Source organism: Micromys minutus, assembly GCF_963924665.1.
Source record: "Micromys minutus genome assembly, chromosome: 1".
NCBI lineage: Eukaryota > Metazoa > Chordata > Mammalia > Rodentia > Muridae > Micromys > Micromys minutus.
The window spans coordinates 98,942,734-98,966,190 of record NC_137969.1 but is presented as its reverse complement, the minus strand read 5'-3'; the positions used below and the strand labels follow the sequence as shown (position 1 = coordinate 98,966,190).

The window sequence follows — 23,457 nt, the reverse complement described above, 5'->3', positions numbered from 1 at the left end:
TTCAGGTTTTTGTTGGCTTTTAAATTAATTCCAGGATCATGAGGATTTCACATTTACCAAGTGTGTACCCATGTCTGTGTATGGGGCATCTCCTGGGAAGAAGGGGACACTTGCAGACGTTCCCGGAAGCAGTGAGGAGAAAGAATGATGTAGAACAACCTAGTCTTCAAAACAAAAGAAAAACCCCAAGTGGAGACAAACGCAGTGGTGCAGTAACCGTCACGTTTGAACACACTTCCTGGCCTTCAGTGCTAAGTGCACGTGGGAGGCTCAGCCCTCGGCGTGTGAGCGCAAAGTATCCACAGAGCTTCAGACTCTTTCTGCAGAGAATGAAGCACACAGTGGGCGGTGACTGGGGTCGGCCTTGTAGGCTTTGAAACTGAGAAAAGTTGGACACTTGACTACCTTAAAGTTTTAATAGTGCTTGTAAAAACACTTCTGAGGTTCCGGAGTTCCCAATCAGCCCCCGTATGCCAGACAGAGGACTCAAGATTCTCTCCCAGCAACCCTGGAAGCAAACGCTTATTTCCTGAACAGTGTGTGCTGACCCCGTTCTAGGAGATCTCACCAGGGAACGGAGCACTCAGGCCTTCCTGTTGTTGGTCACACAAGGAAATGCCACCTGTCGTTGGTCCACTCTTCCTCCGTCTCTCCTCTCCCTTTTGACAGGGTCTCATGGGTCAGCAACCAAGGATGACTTCTGCTTCAGCACTCCCCAGTGCTGCAGTTCTGGGCTTGAGCCGCCATGCCCTGGCTGTATGTTGTCCTGGGGATGGAACTCAGGGCCAGACACGTGTCTACTGATTGGCCATACCCTCAGCGTTTCTGTCAGAACCACCGCAGTTCATTTCTGCCTCATGCTCACTCCCCACAACCACAGTAGAGTGTATCCTCTGTTTAGTCTAAGCTTAGATTTGTGGCTGGTTTTAGCCCCCAAGGTTTCAAGAAGGCTATATCCCAGCGCACCAAGCACAGGGTGCTTGTGGTAGGATCAGGCTGAGGGCTAGAGGAGGTGCTGTTCTCATTATGAAGACTTAGATATGAGTCATGACAGAGTAGCACTGTGTCCTCAGAGCAGAAGGACAGACAGATGTAAGCCACTTTTGTGTCCTGTCTTCACACTTCCATAAGCTGTTCTCTTGTAGGCTGGTGTGTGTCCACAATCCACGTGTATTTGGAAGTATTGTGAGCACAAGAACTCGGTCCCCTGAGAAGTCTGCTCCAAGAAGGAGAGGAGCCAGTACACGGTGTGCTGCCGGCACTGGAACATGTGGCCAGTGCTTTTTTTTTTTTTTTTTTTTTTCTAGTTCAAATTGGTGGGATATTTGCTCAAGGAGTATTAGAAATGGAGATATAATTGTCATTTTAGCATGGTGTCTGCTAACATCTGAAATGACTAGTTGTTTCTAGTGCTCCCATAAAGAGATCTTTCTCATACTGTCTGCTTCCACTGGGCATTGAAAGAAAGATTTAGGGCCGGAGAGATGGCTCAGTGGTTAAGAGCACTGACTGCTCTTCCAGAGGTCCTGAGTTCAATTCCCAGCAACCACATGGTGGCTCACAGCCATCTGTAATGAGACCTGATGCCCTCTTCTGGTGTGTCTGAAGACAGCTACAGTGTACTTATATATAATAAATAAATCTTAAAAAAAAGATTTAAAATGACTTCTCATTTAGTCATATACCCCCCTGTGATAAATTATGCTTCTGAGTTTGTCCCCGAAGCACTGCAATGTGCTATCAGAGTTCATTGTTTGTGTTTAGGAAGCCTGGCTTTAAGGCTGGATAGTGCTGTGTTAAGAGTACTACCTGGGTTCAATTCCCAGCACCCACATGGTGACTTACAAGTACCTGTAACTTAAGTCACAGGGGATCTGATGCCCTCTTCTGGCCTCTGCAGGCACTGCATGTACATGGTGCACAGACATGCATGTAGGCAAAACAGCCATGTACATAGAAGGTTAAAAAACAAAGGCTGGAGAGATGGCTCAGTGGTTAAGAGCACTGACTGTTCTCCCAGAGGTTCTGAGTTCAGGTCCCAGCAACCACATGGTGCCTCACAACCATCTGTAATGGGATCTGATGTATCATGTTTACCAGGGTGGCCTCGAAATTACCAACTCTGCCTCTGCCTCCCTAGTATGGGGATTAAAGCTACCACTCCTGGCTTCTCATTAAATTTTAAAATTTTATACATAAATGTCCCCATTTTATGTTAAAAAATGGGGAAAGTGTGCTCTGACATTGTTAGGGACTTGTATCTAAGTGTGTGTGTGTGTGTAATGAACACACCCCCACGTTCACCCCCACGCACACTGTGGTGCTTTACACACACACACATACACACACACACACACATAGTGGTGCTATACACACACACACATACACACAAACACACACTGGTGCTGCAAATACACACAGGTGCTGCAAACACAGGTGCTATACACATACACACACATACACATATATACACAGTAGTGCCACACACACAAACACATACCACACACACACACATACCACACACATACATATTAGTGCTGTACACACATACACACCCCCTCACACCCCACACATTGGTGCTGAGAATCAAACCCAGGGCACTGTGCTTGCTAGGCTGGGACTGTGCCACTGAGCAGACCCCCATCCTAGACCAGGACTTCCCCTTTGCTTCTTTCCAAGAACTGAGCGAGGAGACTCAGCGATCAGAGTGAGCATCCTTGAGTGCACTCGTTAGAATCCACAGCAGCAAGAGCATGCAGTCCAGAGGATGCAGGGGCTTCTTGATTAGAAAAGGGTCTGCTTGGGTATTGGGTGCATGTAATGAAAACAAAGTGGTTTATGGCTAATGCTGAGCTCTCAGGACATAGTCAGAGGCTGGCTGAGTGTCTCCTTTAGTCTTTGTACTGAGCATTGCTACTGCATTGGTGGCCGCTGTGCAGTGCGGTCTGCAGACGTGCTCTTTCCTTGTCCACACGGCTGCAGCTTGCTTCTGGGTTTTGCGGCCGGGTTTGGGTTGCGTGTTCAGTGCTCTTCCCATCCAATCACTGTGCTTCTGGTTCATTAGCTGTGCTTAAAACGTGTTCTTCTCTCCACAGATTAGACATTTAAATAACTTAGCTGCAATTTAACAAATAATGTATATCCTGTCGATGAACATGTAATTTCTTTCTGGGGCTTGCTATTGCTGTCAGTTCTGTGACAGGAGCCTTTGTCTCTCTTGTGCATCGTCACAGGTTTCCATAGGGAACCTAGAGATGGAACTGTTGGAGTAGCTTGTACACAGATAAATAAAAATGAAGGTCAGAGCTTGGTGTTCATCACACTACAGCCCAGGGATAGCCTGTTTATCATCAGAGACTTTTCCTGCATCATAGAAGCAAGTAGCAAGTGTGTGTGTGTGTGTGAGGAGCTCACTTCATGTACATGTGTGCATGTATGTTTACATGTATGTGCACAAGTGCGTGTATGTGGAGGCCAGGTCTCTCGCTGGCCTGGAGCCGGGTTGCTTGGGCAGACTGGCTGGCCCGAAAGCACTAGAGACCCTCATGGGCCTCCTTACCCAGTGCAGTGCCGGATGTTGCTCTGTGGTAGGGATTCTTAGGCTTATGTAGCAAATACTTTACTGACTGAGCCATTTCCTTGGCTCAGAAAACTGACTTTTAATGGAAAGTCATAGCTCTTGTTGTTGTGAGAAAGAATTCTGCCGTGTAGCAGGAGTGACTTAGGCTCATGTAGTCAAGTTTGGATTTGAGCTCAAATTTCACCCCCCCCCCCCGTCCTCCCCTCAGCTTCAGTTGCTGGTGTTCTTCCTCTTCCTCCTTCCCTTTTTCTTCCTCTTCCTCCTCCTCCTTCTCCTCCTCCTCTTCTGATTTCTGGGTTATAGACAGTTGTGAGCTGGCATGTAGATGCTAGGAACTGAATCCAACTCCTCTGCAAGAGCACCAGTTGCTTTTAAGCACTGAGCCTTTCCTCCTCTCCCCTCCCCCTTCCTCTTCTCTCCTCTCTTCTTTTACCCTCCCTCATTCCCTCATATCCTTCCTCCCTCCACCACCTCTGTTTTTTGTTTGTTTGTTTGTTTTCTTTTTTGTGATGGATTTTCTGTGTAGCCTTGGCTATCCTAGAACTCATTCTGTAGACCAGGCTGGCCTTGAATTCAGGAGTGCTGGGATTAAAAGCTCTGTCTCAGCCTCTTGAGTGTTAGAATTATGGGCATAATTGGGCAATGGTATTGCAAGTCTTTAGTCCCAGCACTTGGGAGGCAGAGGCAGGTGGATCTCTGTGAGTTAGAGGGCAGTCTGGTCCACAGAGTGAGTTCAAAGGCATCCAGGGCTACACAGAGAAACTAAAACCACCACCCACTCTGTTGATAAGCGCCAATTTGAAATACCATCAGACTGGAATAGTTCCTTAAACTTTTACAAGCTACTTGTGAAAATCCATCCCCAAATTGTGTTCTCCCTCTGCATTCCGTAGCAGCAAGCTGTAGGTTGTGAAAAGAAGTCACCACCCATAGCTTTATTCCTGCACAGATACCCGTGACAGTCAAACTGTAGTGAAGGGGAGGTAGGTGAGCTTCATGCATTTGACTGCAGGGCTGAGTGGGTGACATCCTGTGAAACACGGTGGAGCTGGGACCGGGAGTCAAGGAGGGCATCGGCATCCCATCTGACCCCCTGTGTTTTCCATGATCCACTGTATTCAGTGGCAGAGCCTGTTTCACACTGGTCTTTTGGGCAGAGATTATTATGTATATCTGCCTGGGTAAGCACGTTGATAAACTTGTAATAAAGTGCATCAGACCATTTCCTTGGCAGGGCCAACCAGAACAGCCTGTGAAGCAGAGCTGTTTCCAATGGAGCATGGAAGGCTTTGAAGGTTCTCAGTCACAGCAGAAAGCAACATCTGAAACCACCCTAGAACCATTGTTTGTTTTCCTCGTCCCCAACCTCGTTTATAAAGATTCGGTCAGACAAGCATTTCGTTTTTTGATTTCAGATCTTCTCAGTGACTTGTTATCTGCCTAGCGGTGCCTGCGAACCCCTGCACTTTTCCTTCCCCCTTGAAACTCTAAACCCTTTCCTCAGGTTCTCCCAGAAACCTCCTGGTGCCCGGTGGGCTCCCATGCGTTTGGAGGGTAAAGGGTTGCAGGCCTCCGAGAAAGCCTGGAATTTGAAGTGTGCGACTCACTGTAGTTGTAAACCAGAAAGAAACATGGCCAGGCTATGCTGAACAGTTTGTCTTTTCCTTGTACCAGAATTCGTCACTGCAGGAGACAGTGGTTAGCTTGGGCATCTGGTTAATCAAATCATGCGTCCCCTGTAAGCATGACAAGGGGCGTGATTGAGGCATTTGTAAGAATTTGGCTCATAGTAAGTCTTATAATTTTTTTTTAAGAATTACTTTTTTTTTTTTTAAACTGACATTAAAACCCAAAGCCAACTGAAAGGCTGTGGTTCATGACACTACACCTGGTCCAGATTGTGCTGCTTGAGTCCATACTTGCTTCTCTGTAAATGATTTTGAGGGTGGAATTCTTGGATTGTTTTCCGTCTCGTAAGCCCCTTGACATTGCACGGTACCTGTGCGCTCGCAAACTCCGGACATGGGAAAGGCCAGCTCAGCCTCCCACCAAAAGGCGGGTTGGCTGCATTTGTTCTTCGAGCTCTAGAATGAGGAAATGATATGACAGTAAACAGAGATGCCTTCGCCGGAGAGGAGAGGCAAGCTGGTGTTTATCTGGTCAGGTGGTTTAGATTAACTGTGATGCGGCTCTGTATTATGTTACTTTAAATCATTGTGTCCCAACAGGACATAAATTATGAAGATTGTTACAGTATGTTTCATCCTATGTAAGATCAACAAATTGGAATAATTTTTTTATAGGAAAATCACAGTGCTTTCAGCCAGGACCATTGAAGCCTTTAATTTGACTCCAGTATTTCTCAGATATTATTGCTTAATATGTAAAATATGATTTGCATAAGATATGAAATAGTAAGCTTTCAAAACAAAAGGGAGGAATCTTCCTCTCACACTTGCATGAATGGCAGTGCACTCCCTCCCGTCTCGGACCAAACTGCAGGGCACTTGTGCCTGTTCCTTCCTTGCTGGGCTAGCCTCTGCTGTGCCTGCTGCCTGTGGCCTCACCTGCCCCAAGGGACCGCAAACATTCTTGTTCCTCCGCAGTCAGGAACACACTTTCTCCAGATATATTGTTAATAGAAAAAAGAATCCAAGCTGAAGCCCTGATAACTCAGTGGCTGATGTTAGAGTAATTTATGACGAATACCGAAGAGTAATGACGGAAAAATACAGCCCCTGAGTATGTCCTCCGTCCTTTGCTCTCTTCTGAGCTACGGCGAGTCTGTGAACTTTTGATGTGGGTCTGCGCTCAGCGGAACTTTAACAAGTTTATTTGGTCACAAGGAACACATTTTAGCTTAAAAATTAGTTTGTGTATGATGAGGCCCCGCGAACGTGGCACATCATCTACGTATCCAAGTTCTGTCTTTCTGAGCCTCATGGATGTTAAGGATTCACAGTGATCAGTAGGGGTGCAAAGTTTATTCAGGACCCTTGAAGGAGCCATGCCGCCCGGGATTCAAACTTTCCAGGCTATGATGGCACTGCCCATTTTAGTGCCAAGTCTCCGATACCAAAAATAAAGTGAGTGCTAATCTTTCTGATTCTCTGTGGCGGGGAGCCCTTTCTCTTTAATTGCTTAGTAATTCGGTTTAAAACACACATACACACAAACCCACCCCTTCTTTCAGTCCACAAGGGTGGGACTTCAATTCTCTTTAAGCTTCACCTTAACAGGTGGTGACAAATTCTGTATCCACTGTGGTTTGCTTCAGCTTGGTGTCTGCAAACAGGTGGAGACTGGGCCATCCTGCAGTCAGCGCTGCGGGGCGTGCTCCTCCACACGCACAGAGCACCCCCTGAGACGGCCTCTCTCCTGGTTGCTGGCTGCTTGGCACAGCTTCCTGGAACTTGGTTCTGGTAGCTGTTTTCTTTCCAGCCACGTGTTGCCATGGTCTGTCTCTGTAACTTCTTTGTGACGTTATCAGGATGCCCACTATGGGTCGATGTACTCTTCCTTACAGAAAATACGGGTGAATGTGGTAGAAACTACTTTAAAAGTCCTGAAAGGGAAACAGGTTTAAAACAAAGTAAAAGAAACTGTGGACCTGTGAGTGTTCTGCAGACATGTTTGTGCCACCAGATGGCCTATGATGTGAAGTGTGAGGATACAGACCAGAAGACGGTGTATAATGTATGCACACCCACAGAATGTATACTATAATATATAATGCACGCACACCCACAGCATGTATACTGTAATATATAATGTATGCACACCCACAGCATGTATACTGTAATGTATAATGTATGCACACCCACAGCATGTATACTGTAATGTATAATGTATGCACACCCACAGCATGTATACTGTAATGTATAATGTATGCACACCTACAGCATGTATACTGTAATGTATAATGTATGCACACCCACAGCATGTATACTGTAATGTATAATGTATGCACACCCACAGCATGTATACTATAATATATAATGTATACACACCCACAGCATGTATGCTGTAATGTATAATGTATGCATACCCACAGCATGTATACTGTAATGTATAATGCATGCACACTCATAGCATGTATACTATAATATATAATGTATACACACCCACAGAATGTATACTGTAATGTATAATGCACGTACACTCACAGCAAGTATGTACTGTACTTGGTAACTGGCGTTATTTTTCTTTCAAATATTTGTGGCCCCCCTTCCTATGATGGCAGTGGGAAGTGATCGTTCTTCCTGCCCGACAGCGTTCTCATGCTCCACCCTTCCCGAGTTACGGGCTCCCTGTTTCATGTGCTAGTGTAAGTAGAAGCCGTACCCTTTCTGTCTGTGGAGAAGAGAGCATGGAGATTCCTTGTGGCTTCGCCTCTGGACTGCACAAGCATTAGTGGTGTTTTGTAAGTGACTAATTGATTGTGAGTGTGAGGAAGAGAAGTAGGGGGGTGGAGATGTGGCTCGTTTGGCAGAGCGTTTGCCATTTATGGATGACACCCTAGGTTTGATCCCGAGTATTGAATAAACTGGGTGTGGCGGTGCACGAGTGTCATCCCAACTCTAGGGAGACAGAGGTGATGGGAGGGTCAGAAGATCCAGTTCATCCTTCGCCACAGGAACTCAAGGCCAGCTTGGGATACATGAGACCTGTGTCAACAAAGAAAAATGCAGTCAGGCAGGTGACCTTGGCATTTGGGAGGCTGAGACAGCCGGAGGGTTTCTGTTAGTTAGGAATAGATTGCTGTTTTTGATTCTTCTTCCTCTTCTTCTTCTTCTTAATATATTGGTTTGATACTGTGAATTCACATGGTTTGGATGCATGGCATTGAAGAGAGACACTTTTTCTGCATCACATTGAATTTTTATGATGATGAAAATATCAAGGAGCTCAAAGTTTTTTTTTTTTTTTTTTGTGCTAAAACTGAGATTGCTAACAACAACAAAAACCAAAACCCAAAACTCCAAAGATCCTTAGTAATTTTTGTAATAATTCTCCCTTCATAAGACCTTGAAAGCTTAGGAATCAGCTTATGTCAGAGGATCAAGTAGGAGATACAGGGGAAGGAGTGGGTCTGTGTGGAGGACGTCAGAAATGGTGGTTTTTTTGGGGAAAGAGCAAGTTGGGTAGAGTGGGTTTTTTTTGTTTTGTTTTGTTTTTTGTTTTTGGTATAAATCAGCTTCTGAACTCGGTTAGAAGACCTCTCACCCAAATAGACTAGAAATGAAGGTAGATTGCATGTGGAGGAATGTATGTCGTTCAGACTCTACTATCCTGAGAGCTGGGTGCTTCTGCAGGGGCGGGAGGCTTCACTGGGGTAGGAAGGCAGAAGGCATGTGCTAAATATGACAGGTTCTGATTCTGCAGCCTTGCATTTTCCTTTAGTGATATATTTTGAAGGTGGTGCCATGCTTTGTCTCAGTGCTGCTTTCTTTTCCCAGCCAACTGTCAAAGATACTGTAGTAGTTACCAAAAATGGTGATGTTGAAGTGGAAAATGTTACCTTTAGTATCATTATCAGTAGCAGCAGTGTGTGTGTGTGTGTGTGTGTGTGTGTGTGTGTGTTTAGAAGTTAGCATTCTGTTTCCCAGGTGGCATGCGTATTGTAACTAAGAGGACTATAGTTCAGCCTGGGGCAGGGTGGAGTGGCTGGCTCTACCTGAGAGCAGCAGACAGTTGCATGAGAAAGCCAGCTCTGTTTTAGAGTTGGGCATTGCTGTCCCAAGTTGTTGGAAATGGTGAACGAATTCCTGTGGCAACTCCTACTTAAAGAAACAGTTCTCAAGATGTTGCAGGGGCTTCTGAGCCCTGAAAAGGTAAAATTGTTTGGTCTCCAGGTTGGTTTGGGAAACAATGTCCCCTTTCCAGGCCACAGGTGCTCCAGTGTTAAAGCATTCTGACTATAACCAGAGGCAGTGAGTGCCATGTCTCGGGAGGGCGGTACTTGGATTGCCTGCTTCACACAGGAGGTGGGATCCCCATTAAGGGACTCCACTGATGTCATGTAGCCCGTGTCTACTGCAGTCTGGAGCTGAATGCAGTTGACCCCAAACTCTGTAGTTGACCCCTGGGCTCATGGAGAGAGGGAAAAGTCTGAGGGAAGTACATCTTTGGCTGAGTCTGCCCCTCACAATTCTGGTCAAGAGTCTTGTGTTGACCCACAAATTAAGATCTGATGTTTCCTTTGTAGGGACTGGAATAGTGAACAGGGTTTTCAATGTGAAAGTTTCAGGGGGGCAGAGAATGGTTTTCCTCGGCACACCAAGCAGTGTTTATGTGATTGATGTCACCAATACAGAGGGAAGGTCCCGGCCATGACATGCACATGCTTGGCAATGATCTTGCCTTATATTTTCCTTAATAATTTTCATTATTTTTAATTAAAGTTGAAGAAGTGCAGACTCTAGCTGAAATTAAGGTAGGCTGTGTTGCCGGAATCTGGTAATTACTTTAATTGATCACAAGATAGTTTCCTTGATCACCAATTAGAGTAAATTGCCGATCAAGTTTCAAGACGTGAAGAAATGCCCAAACTGATTTATGTAATAGTGTTTCCATTTCTAATCAGACATAAATATCATTTCCTTCCACAGCAATTGTGTTTTTTAAAAGAAGGGTTATAGGCCTGCAAACATGAAGGTGATTCATAAACAATAGAGAGTTCTAATTCATTGAATTAGTGAGGGAAGTATTTAGTGGCTTAATGGAGATTGTACTGGGGAAATTACTTGGGAGTACCTGGTGCTCATTTTCCTAGTGGGAGATATGTTCTTTTTTAGTACGTAATTAAAATACTCTATAATCAGAATATGAAGGCAGTTGATTTGAAGGACATATATCAAAGGGAGTCATGCTGAGGACTGAAAGGTTCATATTGTAAATGCGCCCGGAGTTAAGCCTGTGAGCTTCAGTAAGTCATACATGTTACTAGCAGCGAGGCTGCGCTCTAAGTGCAGGGTGCTGGTACACGTTTCACAGATTGATACGGATTCCTGTTTTGGTTTTGTTCATCTGATAGTCTTCCATGGTTCCACAGAGTAAAATGAAACAAAAGTAACTTTGAGAAAAAAAATTCAAGTTTCCAAAGAAGACTTGATTTGGGGTTCATTGAAAAAGAAATCTTTAATTGCTGGTGGTTTGGAGATTTCCAAATGACAAACTTGGTTGACCCAATTTGCTGTGATTGTAATGCTCACATTCCTGGGAATGGCGGAGCGACTCAAGGACTCATACTTCATCATGCGCTCAGGGCTTGGTCACGAAATGTTTGTAATTTGCAATACAGGAAAGACTGAAACTATTATCAGCCATTATATGTTATTTGTTGACCATATGTTTGTTTGAAATGGCCGTGGCTCAACAGAGCACGGCTCATAGACAAACTATGCTGTAAATTGGCACTAAAAACCCACCTCAACAGGTAGGCATATGTTAAGAAGTTAACATGAGCCAAAGTATTTTAATATGAACCATATTACATACATTGCAGGATCCTGGCTTCCTTTGCAGTGATAACTTCATTTGTATGACTCCTTCTTTTTGTTTTGTTTTGTTTTTCCCCAAACTAATTCTTAAAACTAGATCAAATGTATGCATTGTCCAAATTCAGAAGAACGCAGTGAGTTCTTCCAGTTTCTGGCCATGGTTACCTGCCTCTCAGTCCTTGCCTCTAACCACTGATATTGTTCCTGCAGGTCCATGTTGCTCAAGGACAGTAGTGCACAGACGGGCTTGGGCACTGCCCGTCCTCTCGCAGCTCACAGACCCACAGACTCAGTAGCAGTTCTTGGCGCTCCTGTGTTTTCACATTCTTCTTGATGACTGCATCATATCCCTGTGTATAAATGTATGGCAAGCTACACTATCTGCTAGTGGGCGCTGCAACAAAGTAATCAATTATACTATTGTAACTGTTGTATGAGTGTCTGCAACAAAGTAATCAATTATACTATTGTAACTGTTGTATGAGTGTCTGCAGTAACAAGTTCTGAGACATGAAACTGTTTATTCTAAAGTCATGAACTTGTATGCATGCACATGCATGTGTGTACGTGCATGTGTGTGTGTCTGTGTGTGTGTGTGTGTGTGTGTTTAAGAATATGGGTATGCATGAGCTATGGTGCATGTGTGAGGTCAGAAGATCATTTCAAGAGTTGGTTCTTCCTTTTCCAGGCCCTGAACTGTGGATTCCAGGCCCTGAACTCTGGTTGTTAGGCTGTGTGGTGAGCATTTTTATGTTCTGATCCATCTTGCTGTCTCCTGACCCATCCCCCTTTTAAAGCCAGGGTCTCACTATGCAGTCCTGGCTGATCTGGAACTCACTATAGAAACCAGGGTGGCCTCAAACACACAGATCTGCCCGCCTCAGCTCCCAAGTGCTGGTACGAAAGGCATGTGCCATTGCTCCTGGCTTTTTTTTTTTTTTAATCATTTTATTTTTAATTTAGTGTATAGCTCTGTGTTTGTGTGTAGGTGTGTCCTGAACCTGGAGTTGCAGGTGTTTGTGAGCTGCCTGTGGGTTCTAGAAATTGAACTATACTGGAAAAGCAGCAAGACCCCTTAACTGCTCAGCCTCCTCTCCAGCCCCTTGTGTTGCATTGTGAGTATATTACCATGTGGCACAGGCTGGTCTCAAGCTTGGGAGCTCCTGGTTTAGCTTCTTCCTCAGTGTTTGATGACGGGTGTGTTCTACCACACCTCTCAAGACATTTATGTTTATATATGTATCTAAGAGTTTTCCCATATTTTATACATGAGCACGTCTATACCAACGCCTTCCTCTCCCTTTGTGTACTTTTAAAAATAATCACTTGTTTGTTTGTTTGTTTTTCATTTATTTATCCAGTGTGTATGGGTGTAGCTGTGGAGGTCAGAAGTGTGTGTTGGGTCCCTTGGAACTGGGGCTGTGGACAGTTGTAACCTAATGTGTAAGGCAGGTCCTCTGTAAGAGCACCATGTGCTCTTAACCACTGAGCAGCACTGCGCAGCCCTTCACAGCTCCTACCCAGAGGAGATAACCTGCCAACTCAACATAAATGTTTTATTCCCTGTATTTTTCTGTACTTTCTGCCTCGTTAATTTTGAGGCTTTTCCTCACTGCTTGGGTTGAGCATCTTCATGGTTTGCTTTTGTAAAGTGTGACGACGCAATGCCCGCTTACCTTCAATTATGGTGATGCTGTTTATGGCGTTCTGGTTGTTTTCATGTTTTATTTAAGTTGTGTTTTTCTTAATTGTGAGTGCTGGCTTTATTTTCAGTCTGGTACTATTACACATAAAGTTCCGCACAACAAACGCAGCCCTCTCTCCTTGGCACATTCCCACTAAAGTGCATCAGCGGCTGTCTGTCCGTCCGTCTCTTCCACCGTTCAACCCCACTTGATCCTGTCTCTGGCTGCAGTGCCCCCTTGTGCCTGGACAGACCTCTAACACTTGTCTTCAGATTTCATACCTGGGTTTCTCTTCCCTTTCTAGATGGGAACACTGACTGATTCCATTTACTGTTGGCGCTTTATTTGTCTCATTTATTTTCAAACTCCTTTTTAAAATATTTATTTATTGTATATGAGTACACTGTAGCTGTCTTCAGACACACCAGAAGACTGCATCAGATCCCATTACAGATGCTTGTGAGTCACCATGTGGTTGCTGGGAATTGAACTCAGGACCTCTGGAAGAGCAGTCAGTGCTCTTAACCACTGAGCCATCTCTCCAGCCCTCAAACTCCTTTAAGTTGTTGGTTTCTTTCTTTATTTTATGTTTATGGTTATTTTTGCCTGTCTGCATGTCTGGTGCCCAAGGAGTTCAGAAGAAGGCATTGAATCCTCCGGGCCTGGAGTTACAGTTGTTTGAGCTGTGGTGTGGGTTCTGGGACTTGAACCCAGGTCAAGAGCAGCAGTGTTATTAACCACTGAGCTACCTCTCCAGCTTGCTAACTTTTATTCATCGCCCCTTTCCTTAGTCAACTTGAGTTGTTAGGGAGTATGTTTTGTTTCCAGCTTTGTTGGATGGAATGGTTTTAGAAAGCCTACACTTTTTTTTAATTCAAGTTTAAAAATTTTTATTATTATTTTATTTATTCACTTTACATTCTGCTCACTGTCCCTCTCCCAGTCACACCCCCCACAACTCTTTCCCTACCCCCATCTCCTTCTCTGAGCGGGTGGGGGACTCTCTGGGTATCTCCTCACCCCGACACAGAGAGTCTCCACAGAACAAGGTACATCCTCTCCCACTGACGACAGACAAGACAGCTCAGCTAGAAGAATAAGCAACAGCTTTTGGTACGGCCCCTGGCCCAGTTGTTTAGGACCCACATCAAGACCAAGCTGTACATCTGCTACATCTGTACAGGGAGGCCTAGGTCCAGCCTGCTATATATGTTCTTTGGTTGATGGTTCAGTCTTTGAGAGCCCCCAAAGGTCCAGGTTAGTTGACTCTGTTGGTCTTCCTGTGGCGTTCCCTCTCAGGGGCCACATTCCTTTCCCCTCTTCTTCCATAACAGTCCCCAACCTTCATCCACATTTATCTGTGGGTGTCTGTATCTGTCTGAGTCAGCTGCTGGGTGGAGCCTCTCAGAGGGTAGCCATGTTAGACTCCTGTCTGCAAGTATAACAGCATCATTAATAGTGTCAGGGATTGGTGCTTGCCCATGGGATGGGTCTCAAGTTGGGCTGGTTATTGGTTGGCTTTTCCCTTAGTCTCTGCCCCAACCCTTATCCCTGCATTTCTTGTAGACAGGATACATTTTGGGTCGAAAGTTTTATGAGTGGGTTGGTGTCTCTGTTGTTCCATTGGGGTTCCTGCCTGGCTACAGGAAGTGGCCTCTTCAGGTTCCATATTCCCAATGTAGTGAGTTACAGCTAAGGTTACTTAACCCCCAATAATTCTTGGGCGCCTCTCTTATCCCAGGTCTCTGTCTCATCCTGGAGATGCCCCTCCCCTTCCCATCTCCACCAGCTGCAGATTTTCATACATTCTCACATCTGGCTATCCCTCCTGTCTCTCCCCACACCTGATCCCGAACCCCTCCATTTTCCTTCCCATCCCCTCTTCCACCCAGTTCCTTCCTTCATCTGTCTCTGATGACTATTTTATTCCCCCTTCTAAGTGAGATTCAAGCGTCCTTCCTTGTGGCTTCCTTTTCATTTACCTTCTTTGGGTTTGTGAAGTGTAGTGTGGGTGGGTGTCCTGTACTTTATGGCTATTGTCCACTTATAAGTGAGTACATACCATGCATGTTCTTTTGGGAATGGGTTGCCTCACTCAGGATGATATTCCCAAGTTCTTTCCATTTGCCTGCAGAATTCACGATGCCTTTGTTTTAAATAACTGAATAATATTCCATTGTATAGATGTACCATATTTTCTTGGGTATAGTTCTACCAGCTATGCCACTCCTGGGCATGTACCCAAAAGGTGCTCCACCATCCCACACAGACACTTCCTCAACAAGTGCTGTATTTGTGATAGCCAGAAACTAGACACAACCTAGATGTACCTCAACTGAAGAATGGATAAGGAAAATGGGGCCTACACTTTTAATATCTTGAAGTCATTAGATTCCAACTGGAGCCTTGCTAAGCAGTAGCCAGGCCTGTGAGAAGGAGTCTGAAAGAGGATCGTTGCCTGTGCTTACTGCTGACGTGGCTGTTTGGTTCATTCAGCCCCCTCCACAGAACCACAGTCCTCCTTCCTTCTCCCCTGCTTTCCATTCATCCTGACTCCTGCAGCAGCAGACCTTATGCCTTGAGTGTGTATTGCTATGGGCATTCTAAGTGTGTAAGCTATGAATGAGGTCTATAATAGATCTGGTCTGTTGTGTGGAAGGAGGCAGATGGGATTTCTTTTGTGCCCTCTGAGCCAATTGTGGGATTATTAGACTTTATGATGTCTTTACTAAATTAAATTTATATCATCATCATCACCAATTGTGTGTGTGTGTGTGTGTGTGTGTGTGTGCGTGTATACCATGGTCTACATGGAGGTCAACTTTTGGGAGTTGGTTCTTTCATTCTGCTGTAAGTTCTGAGGGTTAAGCTCAGGTTATCTAGCTTATGTGGCAAGTACTTTCACCTGCCAAGTCATCTCACTGTCCTGTGATGCCATCTGTCTGTCTGTCACCTATATATCATCTGTGTGTCTATCTATCTCATCCATCCATCCATCTATCTTCTCTCTCTCTCTCTCTCTCTCTCTCTCTCTCTCTCTCTCTCTCTCTCTCTCTCTCTCTCCTGTTGCTGTCTCCCCTTTTTTGAGGCAGAATCTCACTCTATAGTTCTGTCTGGCCTTGAACTCATTGTGTAGACCAACTTCAAACCCATAGAAATCTGCCTGCTTTTGCCTTCTGTAGTATTTTCTTAAATCCGAATCTTAAGGGATGGCAAGATGACTTAGTGGGTAAAGGCCACACCAAGCCCGATTCTCTGAGTTCAGTGTGGTTATGTACAACCCATTCAACCACTGCAGTCATTAACTCACACTGTAGTTACCTGCACTAGGAGAGGGGGTGGGCTCGTAAGGCCCCTTACCTCTGAACTTCTGACCTTACTAGTTTTTGGGAGAGGAGAAAATCACTGTCTTTAGCTGTGTACCCCCTACTGAGCTCTCTATGCTCAAATGATGGCTCCAAACTCATGGTCACACAAATGGCCTTGACTAATCTTGGTGAGTCACAAAACAAAGGAAGTAGTCATGAATGTGTATGAGATCTGTGGGCTGGGGAGAATGGTCAGTATTGTGTACATATGTGAGAATGTCTGAGGATGAAATTAAATTAATGAAAAAAAAACCATACAGGCTGGATGGACACCTATATGGCCAGTGATTCAGAGTATGAACTGCTCTGCAGAGGACCAGGGTTCAGTTCCCCATGTGGGTAGCATGCAGCCACCTTTGACTCCAGCTCTAGGGTGTACATACCCACATAAAATTACACACATAGACACATCATTTAAAAAAAATCTTAAAAAAGAACTGAGAGAGGGGGAGGGAGAGAGGGCTGAGCTTCAAACTGTTTATGGAAGCACATACCTGCACTTCTGAACAGTCAGTTGTTTTTGTTTTTTTTAAAGATTTATTTATTATATAAAAGCACACTGTAGCTGTCTTCAGACACAGCAGAAGGGGGCACTAGATCCCATTACAGATGGTTGTGAGCCACCATGTGGTTGCTGGGAATTGAACTCAGGGCCTCTGGAAGAGTAGTCAGTGCTCTTAACCACTGTGCCATCCCTCCAGCTCTGAACAATAGTAAGTTCGAGGTCAGCCTGTGCTACATGGGAGAGAAAGAAAAATAAAAGGAAGATGGAGTCTAGGATTACATGATTATGATGTCATAGTATCAAAATTTGAATCCAGAGTTCCCAGGTTCAAAAGGCCAGGAGGCCTCTAAGCATATCACTGTCACTGCTGGCCCTTTCAGAAGTCCTCTACTTGTGCCCAGGCTGAATAAACACCCACCACGTGTCTGAGTACCCGAAGCAGGCATCCCCACACTACTCACAGCCTCCGTAGGCGCCAGGGGATCAGATTTGGAAGGAAAAGAGGCAGGAGAGTAAGTTTAGTCTGCTCTGGATAAGTTCATATGTAGCTAAATGGATTTTCCCCTCCCCTCCCTTCTAAAACGTATTACCGGTGACTGACAGTTCACAGGACCATCCTGCTTGTGGCCAGTACAGGTGATCAGCATGGTTGTGCACTCACGATCCCACCGGTTGTGCTGAGTCTAGACCGCAGTCCGAAACTTCATTCTGTCATCAGCTTCTAATGGACTTTGCGATCCTCTTCCACAAACGTCCCAGAGCCTTAGAGGGGGGCTGTGTAAAGTGGATTATTTGCAGCCGTCTTCATAAAAGTGCGAAAGAAAGCAAAAAAGAAACAAAGGTCTTCCACTTGGCTTCTCTGCTTTCCCTGTGGTGTGAGCCCCACTGTTCATGTTGTTTGGTGTGGTCCTCGGCTTGTTTCCAGGCTTGTCTTCTACTGAGGCACACTGTCTCCTCAGCTTGATGGGGCTGTAGCCATGTAGTATGGTGGTGAAGGTCGGTCTTCACTGGCCATCCCCTGATGGGTGGGCTGGGACAGCGGTTGGCCTTTCTCCACAGCCCTGCTGCTGATGGCTGAAGTACCCCATTCACTAAAAACAGAAGGAACAGCTAAGGAGCAAATTGCCTTCCTCCATTGGGGCAGGTAGACCCAGGGCGCTGGGTTGAAGGGAAATTATTCCAGTGCAGTCGGGAGTCCTAGGACAATTAAGCCGTCCAGACAGGTCACTAGGTGACACTCATTTCCTGGTTTGTTTATTTGAGCCAGATTGTTTCCCCACCTAGCAGTCTGCTGCCCCGGTGCCCTGGCTTGCAGAGAGCAGCCCTTCCCTTGTGGTTTCCCAGGCTTCCCCTGCACGGCAGCAAGCCTTTATCTGGTTGGGCGGCTCTGGGGTCTCCCAGCTACAGAGCGTGGGGCGGGGCAGGTAACTAACTACTTTGGACATGGTGTTTTGCAGGCGTTTGGCTTTATGTCCAGGGTTGCCCTGCAAGCAGAGAAGATGAATCACCACCCGGAATGGTTTAACGTGTACAACAAGGTAACTGGATCACTTTAATTTTGGAATTGAAGAAACTTACTTATGAATCCACAGAAAGTGCCGAGAAAGTATTCTCTAAGGAACCCCGTGCGTCCTTGTTAATTAGTAACACAGTCAGGGCGCTGCTGAGAACAGGGCTCATCTTTCAGAAGTTTGGGCTAGATTAGGCTCCTGAGTTGATCTTGGATATCAGCCACGAAGATAAAATTTTATATTTTTGTGGAGGGGGATTTCTATGGAGGAGTATACTATTTAAGTTAGTCTCTCCTGTAGCCCTGGCTGGTCTGGAACTCACTATGAAAACCAGGCTTGAGGGAGATCCTCCTGCCTCTGCTTCCCATTTTGGGAGATTATAAGCATGCACTGCCATGCCCAGCTCGGTTACCTGAGACCTCAGAGTTTTAATTTGAAAATAATTTATTAGAAGGAATGGTAGCAAACCAGATAGCGTAGCCTTACGTGTCTCTCAGAAATAAATTTCAGAAAATGTTTCTTTGTAGTAAATGTTTATGAAAGTTTTGATCTTCAGAGGGCAGATTGAAAAGTTTTAAGGGGTACAGCGAGAACAGACCCCCCCACCCCACAGAGCGTGTCCTGCCCTTATGGTCTCAGCACTTGGGTATCTTTCCAGATTTCTCTGAAGGTTTGTGAGTCATCTTTGAGAAATGAGAATCCCACTTTGTGATTTTAAAAAGAAGCAAGTCCTAACTGTACAGTTCCAGGTTGAACCTCTCTTCCCTGGATGTTTCTTTTTCCTTTCCAATCTTGTCATCGAGGCCTGGTCTCACCCGGCCCCCCATCCCACCCCACCCCACCCCACCCCCAGCTGGCAGATTTGTAGCTCATTCAGCTACTGCTTGGTCTGTCTGCCTGCCCTTTCCTGGCAACCTGAACAGAGCTGATGTTAAGTAAAGTTCTGGAGTGAAAATAGAGCGTCCTCCTTTCCTCCAGGAGGCAGACGCTCCATGCTGGCGGCTGACTCTGCTCACCCTCTGGGGGCCTTTACTCTGTGGTGGCTGTCGAAAAGCCTGGGAAACTCTGTGTTCATCCGTAATGTACGTGCAAGGTCAGCTGATCCCAGTTCTCAAATAGGAATGTTGAGGAACAGACTGATGTCTGCCACCCAGGGAGAAGTCCCTCAGGTCCCCGCTCAGATCTGAGAAGCTGCTTTCCCCTCCGCAGGTCCAGATCACCCTCACGTCACATGACTGCGGAGGCCTGAGCAAGCAGGATGTGAAGCTGGCCCAGTTCATCGACAAAGCTGCTGCTTCCCTGTGACCGCCTTCGGAATGCGAGCACGGCTCCAACACCGGCCTTGTCTGCAGTGGTTTTAGAAAACTGTGTTAATAAATTAAGTCATAAATTAGTTCATATTTACCTGTATACATTTTTGTCTGACTGGTGCTTAAATACAGAATGATTTGAAGCCAAGCCCGGGGTTATTTGTCATTACACCTAGTCAAAGGCATATGATAAACCAACCTGAATTATTTAAAAATTAAAAATGTGTGTGTGTGTGTGTGTGTTTGAATATGCATGTGAGAACAGCTGTTTATGGAGGTGCAGGACCCCCTGGAGCAGTTGTGAGCTGACATGGTTTCTGTGAACTGAACTCAGAGCCCCAGAAGGAGCAATATAAGGTCTTAGTGCTGAGCTATCTCTCCATCCCCGACCTGGTTGCTATATGAATAATATTTTCAAAAAAAATATAACTTAATTTTTTTTCTAGACAGTTTCTTACTGGGTAGCTAGTCTGGCTTTGTATTGTCTCTATAGTCTAGAATGGCCTAGAAAAAAATGGAATTTTGTTTTTAGATTTATTTTATGTATATGATGTTTTACTTGCATATATGTCTGTGTACCATGTGTGTTCTTATGGAGGTCAGAAGAGGGCATCCAGACCCCTGGAGCTGGAGTTATGGATATTTGTGAGCTGCTAGAATTGAACCCGAGTCTTCTGCAAGAACAGTGAGCGCTAACCACTGAGCCATCTCTCCAGCCCCGAAATGGCCAGAATAGGGATAGGAGAACCTTTGGTCACCCAGGAACTGCAGAGCAGGACTTTGTGAAACAGTGTTGGAGAACCATAGGAAAGAATCCCGCATTCTGAAGACGTGTTTGTAGAATAATTCTCACAAAGCTAAAGTTCCTTTTGGCTGTTTTACCACTTGAGCAGCTGATTTTATCACAAAAGTTATACAAATTGGATGGCCTGTCTTGGTTGTGCTTTCTTTCTTAGACAAGGGGTTGAAGGAGAGACGAGTGTTTTTGCCCATGGCTTCCAGTAAGATGTGGCCATTCAAGGACCCCATCCTCGTGATGGTCCGCCCATTTGTTATTGGGCTTAATGAGGAAGAAGTGAGAGCCACAGATTTTCACAGTTGTGTTACAGAGACTCTGACAAAGATCATCTTTGCAGGAACCCGCACTTCACAAAAACCTGATTGTTCCCCTCCCCCGCCCCCTGCCACTCCTGCCCACAACCTGGGGAGCCTGTGTGGTCATGTGATAAGGGGCCAGGCTCCCAAAGCCAATTCCTGGCTGATTCAGTTAGCTAGGGTCTTAGTCACGTTCTCATTGTGAACAGATGTCCTAGGGAAAGCAGTTTAGGGAGGGTGGGGTGGGGGGCTCGGTCTGGCTCAGGCTTCAAGGATGTAGTCCTGTATGGGGTGGAAAGGAGACAGCAGGTGTGTGAACTGGTCTTCGGTCAGGAAGCCTGTGGGACGGTGCTGCCTACACTTAGGGTGGGCCTCCTCTCCTCAGCTAATACCTCTGTAAAGACCCCATGGACACATTCAGAGGTGTCTGTCTCCTAAGGTGATTCCAAATCTAGCTAACCTGACCCCTGAGCAGACCACGCCCCCTCCCCATTTTATTTTAATTTTAGGTTAGTATACAATGTAGTGTTTATTGTTTGTCCGGCAGTCTTCAGTCCCCAGGGAATGGCTCTCTCTCATTCCTGCCTTCACACTATTAGACTTGGTGAGAACATGGAATTTTGTGTGACCTAAGTCTGCGTTCCTGGGTTGTGGTCACACAAAATGGCTCCCTGATATACTATCTCTTAATTGAGACCTGTGTTTGTTTGCTTTTTTTCATATTGACAACGTTTATAATTAAGAGGTAAAAAGAAGGGGGTGGGGGAAGGACTAGAGAAGGAAGGAGGAAGAACAAGAGGAGGAGGGAAAGAATGCTTGCTGGGGGCTGGAGAGATGGCTCAGTGGTTAGGAGCACTGACTGCTCTTCCAGAGGTCCTGAGTTCAGTTCCCAGCAACCACATGGTAGATCACAACCATCTGTAATGGAGTCTGATGTCCTCTTCTGGTGTGTCTGAAGACAGCTACAGTGTACTAATATATAATAAATAAATCTTAAAAAGAACGCCTGCTGGGCGGTGGTGGTGCAGGATTTCAGTCCCAGATCTCTGGAGATGCAGGCAGGTGGATCTGCGAGTTTGAGGCCAGCCTGGTCTACAGAGGAAGTTCCAGGACAGCTAGGGCTACACAGAGAAACCCTGAAAGCAAATAATCCTAAAACTTAACCCAGCAGTGCACAGAGACCACTGTGAGACGTATAGGCAAAACCAGAAATGAAGTAATAGGAACCGAGAAAGAATACCCATGGTGCTGACTGCCGGCTGATTGTTAGAAGCTGAAGGTCTCAGATCCTTTTGCCTCTGGTCCAGCAGTTCTCACTTTTCCTGAAGACACTGAGACCCTTTAATACAGTTCTTCCTGTTATGGTGACCCCGGGCTATAAAATTATTTTTGTTGCCACTTCAGAATTGTAATTTTGCTACCGTTATGAACCATAATGTAGAGATTTGTGTTTTCTGATGGTCTTAGGTGACCCTTGTGAGAAGATTGGTTGACTCCTAAAAGGGCCGAGACCCACAGGTTGAGAACCATTGCTCTAGCTGGTTCCTCATGGTGCTATGTGGGTGAGCAGGGTGTGTTAGCGTTCTTGGGTTTGTAGTGTTCAGTGTGGGAGGTCATAAGTCCTTTGCTGGGATTTATCCCTTATATCCCTGCACTCCATCTTGACCTCCTCTGGTCCTGCAGAGATCTGGCGTATGTAAGGAACATCATTTCACTTAAATTACCAAATACTTTTTAAAGCTCTGTTGTTATTTTTAATCCATAGATAACCAGATGGAGCTAGGCATTGAAGCACATACCTACAGTCCCAGCACACGGCACTGAGGAGGAGGAGGCCTCAGTAGAATAGGAGTTCAAGGTCAATCTCTGCTCCCCATGAAGCTTGGGACCAGCTTGGGCTATCAAAGACTCAGTGTCAGAAGACCAATTTTAAGAACTGTGTATCTTTATAAGACCCAAGGCACTGTTGTCCTTGTCTCCAACACTTATCACTTGTGACCAGATGGCTTGAAGTCTCCTCTTTTTACTATATGACATAGTATTATTGATTATAATCACCAACAGGACTTGTTTCTCCTATTGGACAGGGTATAAATGCAATTTCTCAATATGTCATACTAACTGCCTACATGAGAATTTTCTTCTAGCAATGGAGGTGGACACATGTTTTAGGATACTGGGGTGGCTGGGATGGAGTGCTTGCCTAACATACAATGTGTGGTTCCACCCCTAATGCTGCAAAGAATAGAAAAGGAAGAATATTAGGGGCGGGACAAGCTCAAGAACTTGTGTTTCCAGGAAGTTGAATAAGCCAGTGACTTAATATTTATTATCACACAGAAATCTAGATTTTTGTATCTTGCCTTGGTTCGAAAGAATCATGCCAGAAGGGGGTCGTTGGGGAACAATACCACTTTTGAAGGTTGAACAGAACCAACTCTCTATAGCTTTTGTACTTAAAAATGTGTCTAGAGCTTGGTTTCAGCATCGTTCATGACTGACTTCTGAGCCAAGCATCTCTGGGAGTTCAGCTGTGCTGGTTTTCAAGACCAACCCAGCTTATTGACTGTTGACATCCCCCTCGGCCTCCCATAGAAGGAAGGAGGAGGGCACAGGACCCTTACCTGAGTATCTAGCCATTTCATACCATACGCTGTGTGCAATTCTGTCCCAATTTCTGTGTAGAACAGGGCTAGAGTGAATGGCTGGTGAGAATTAGGCAAGGCCTCCATTATACAGCTGTGGAAAAGCAATGACTTGTTGGGTAAAGACTTTTCAGTGGGGCCTTTGAGAGGAAGAACCCATGTTCCTGTCTGTAACCCCCCCCCCTTTTTTTTTCAAAAGAGCTGAGGATTTTATTTTCACACTTCACAATGTAAGTAAAAACTGCACTTTTTTGTC

At 45.4% G+C, this 23,457-nt stretch overlaps 1 protein-coding gene across 1 annotated transcript in view; it reads left to right on the top strand.

The window, feature by feature from the left end:
• PCBD2 (pterin-4 alpha-carbinolamine dehydratase 2) overlaps nt 1-19,598 on the top strand; it is a 45,397-nt gene extending 25,799 nt beyond the window's left edge. Inside the window, exons 3-4 of the mRNA XM_080931506.1 lie at nt 18,098-18,178; nt 19,361-19,598. Coding sequence (XP_080787632.1) covers nt 18,098-18,178; nt 19,361-19,456 — 177 coding nt within the window. The 3' untranslated portion in view covers nt 19,457-19,598. The remainder of the gene's footprint in view (nt 1-18,097; nt 18,179-19,360) is intronic.
• Nucleotides 19,599-23,457: the final 3,859 nt, after the last annotated feature.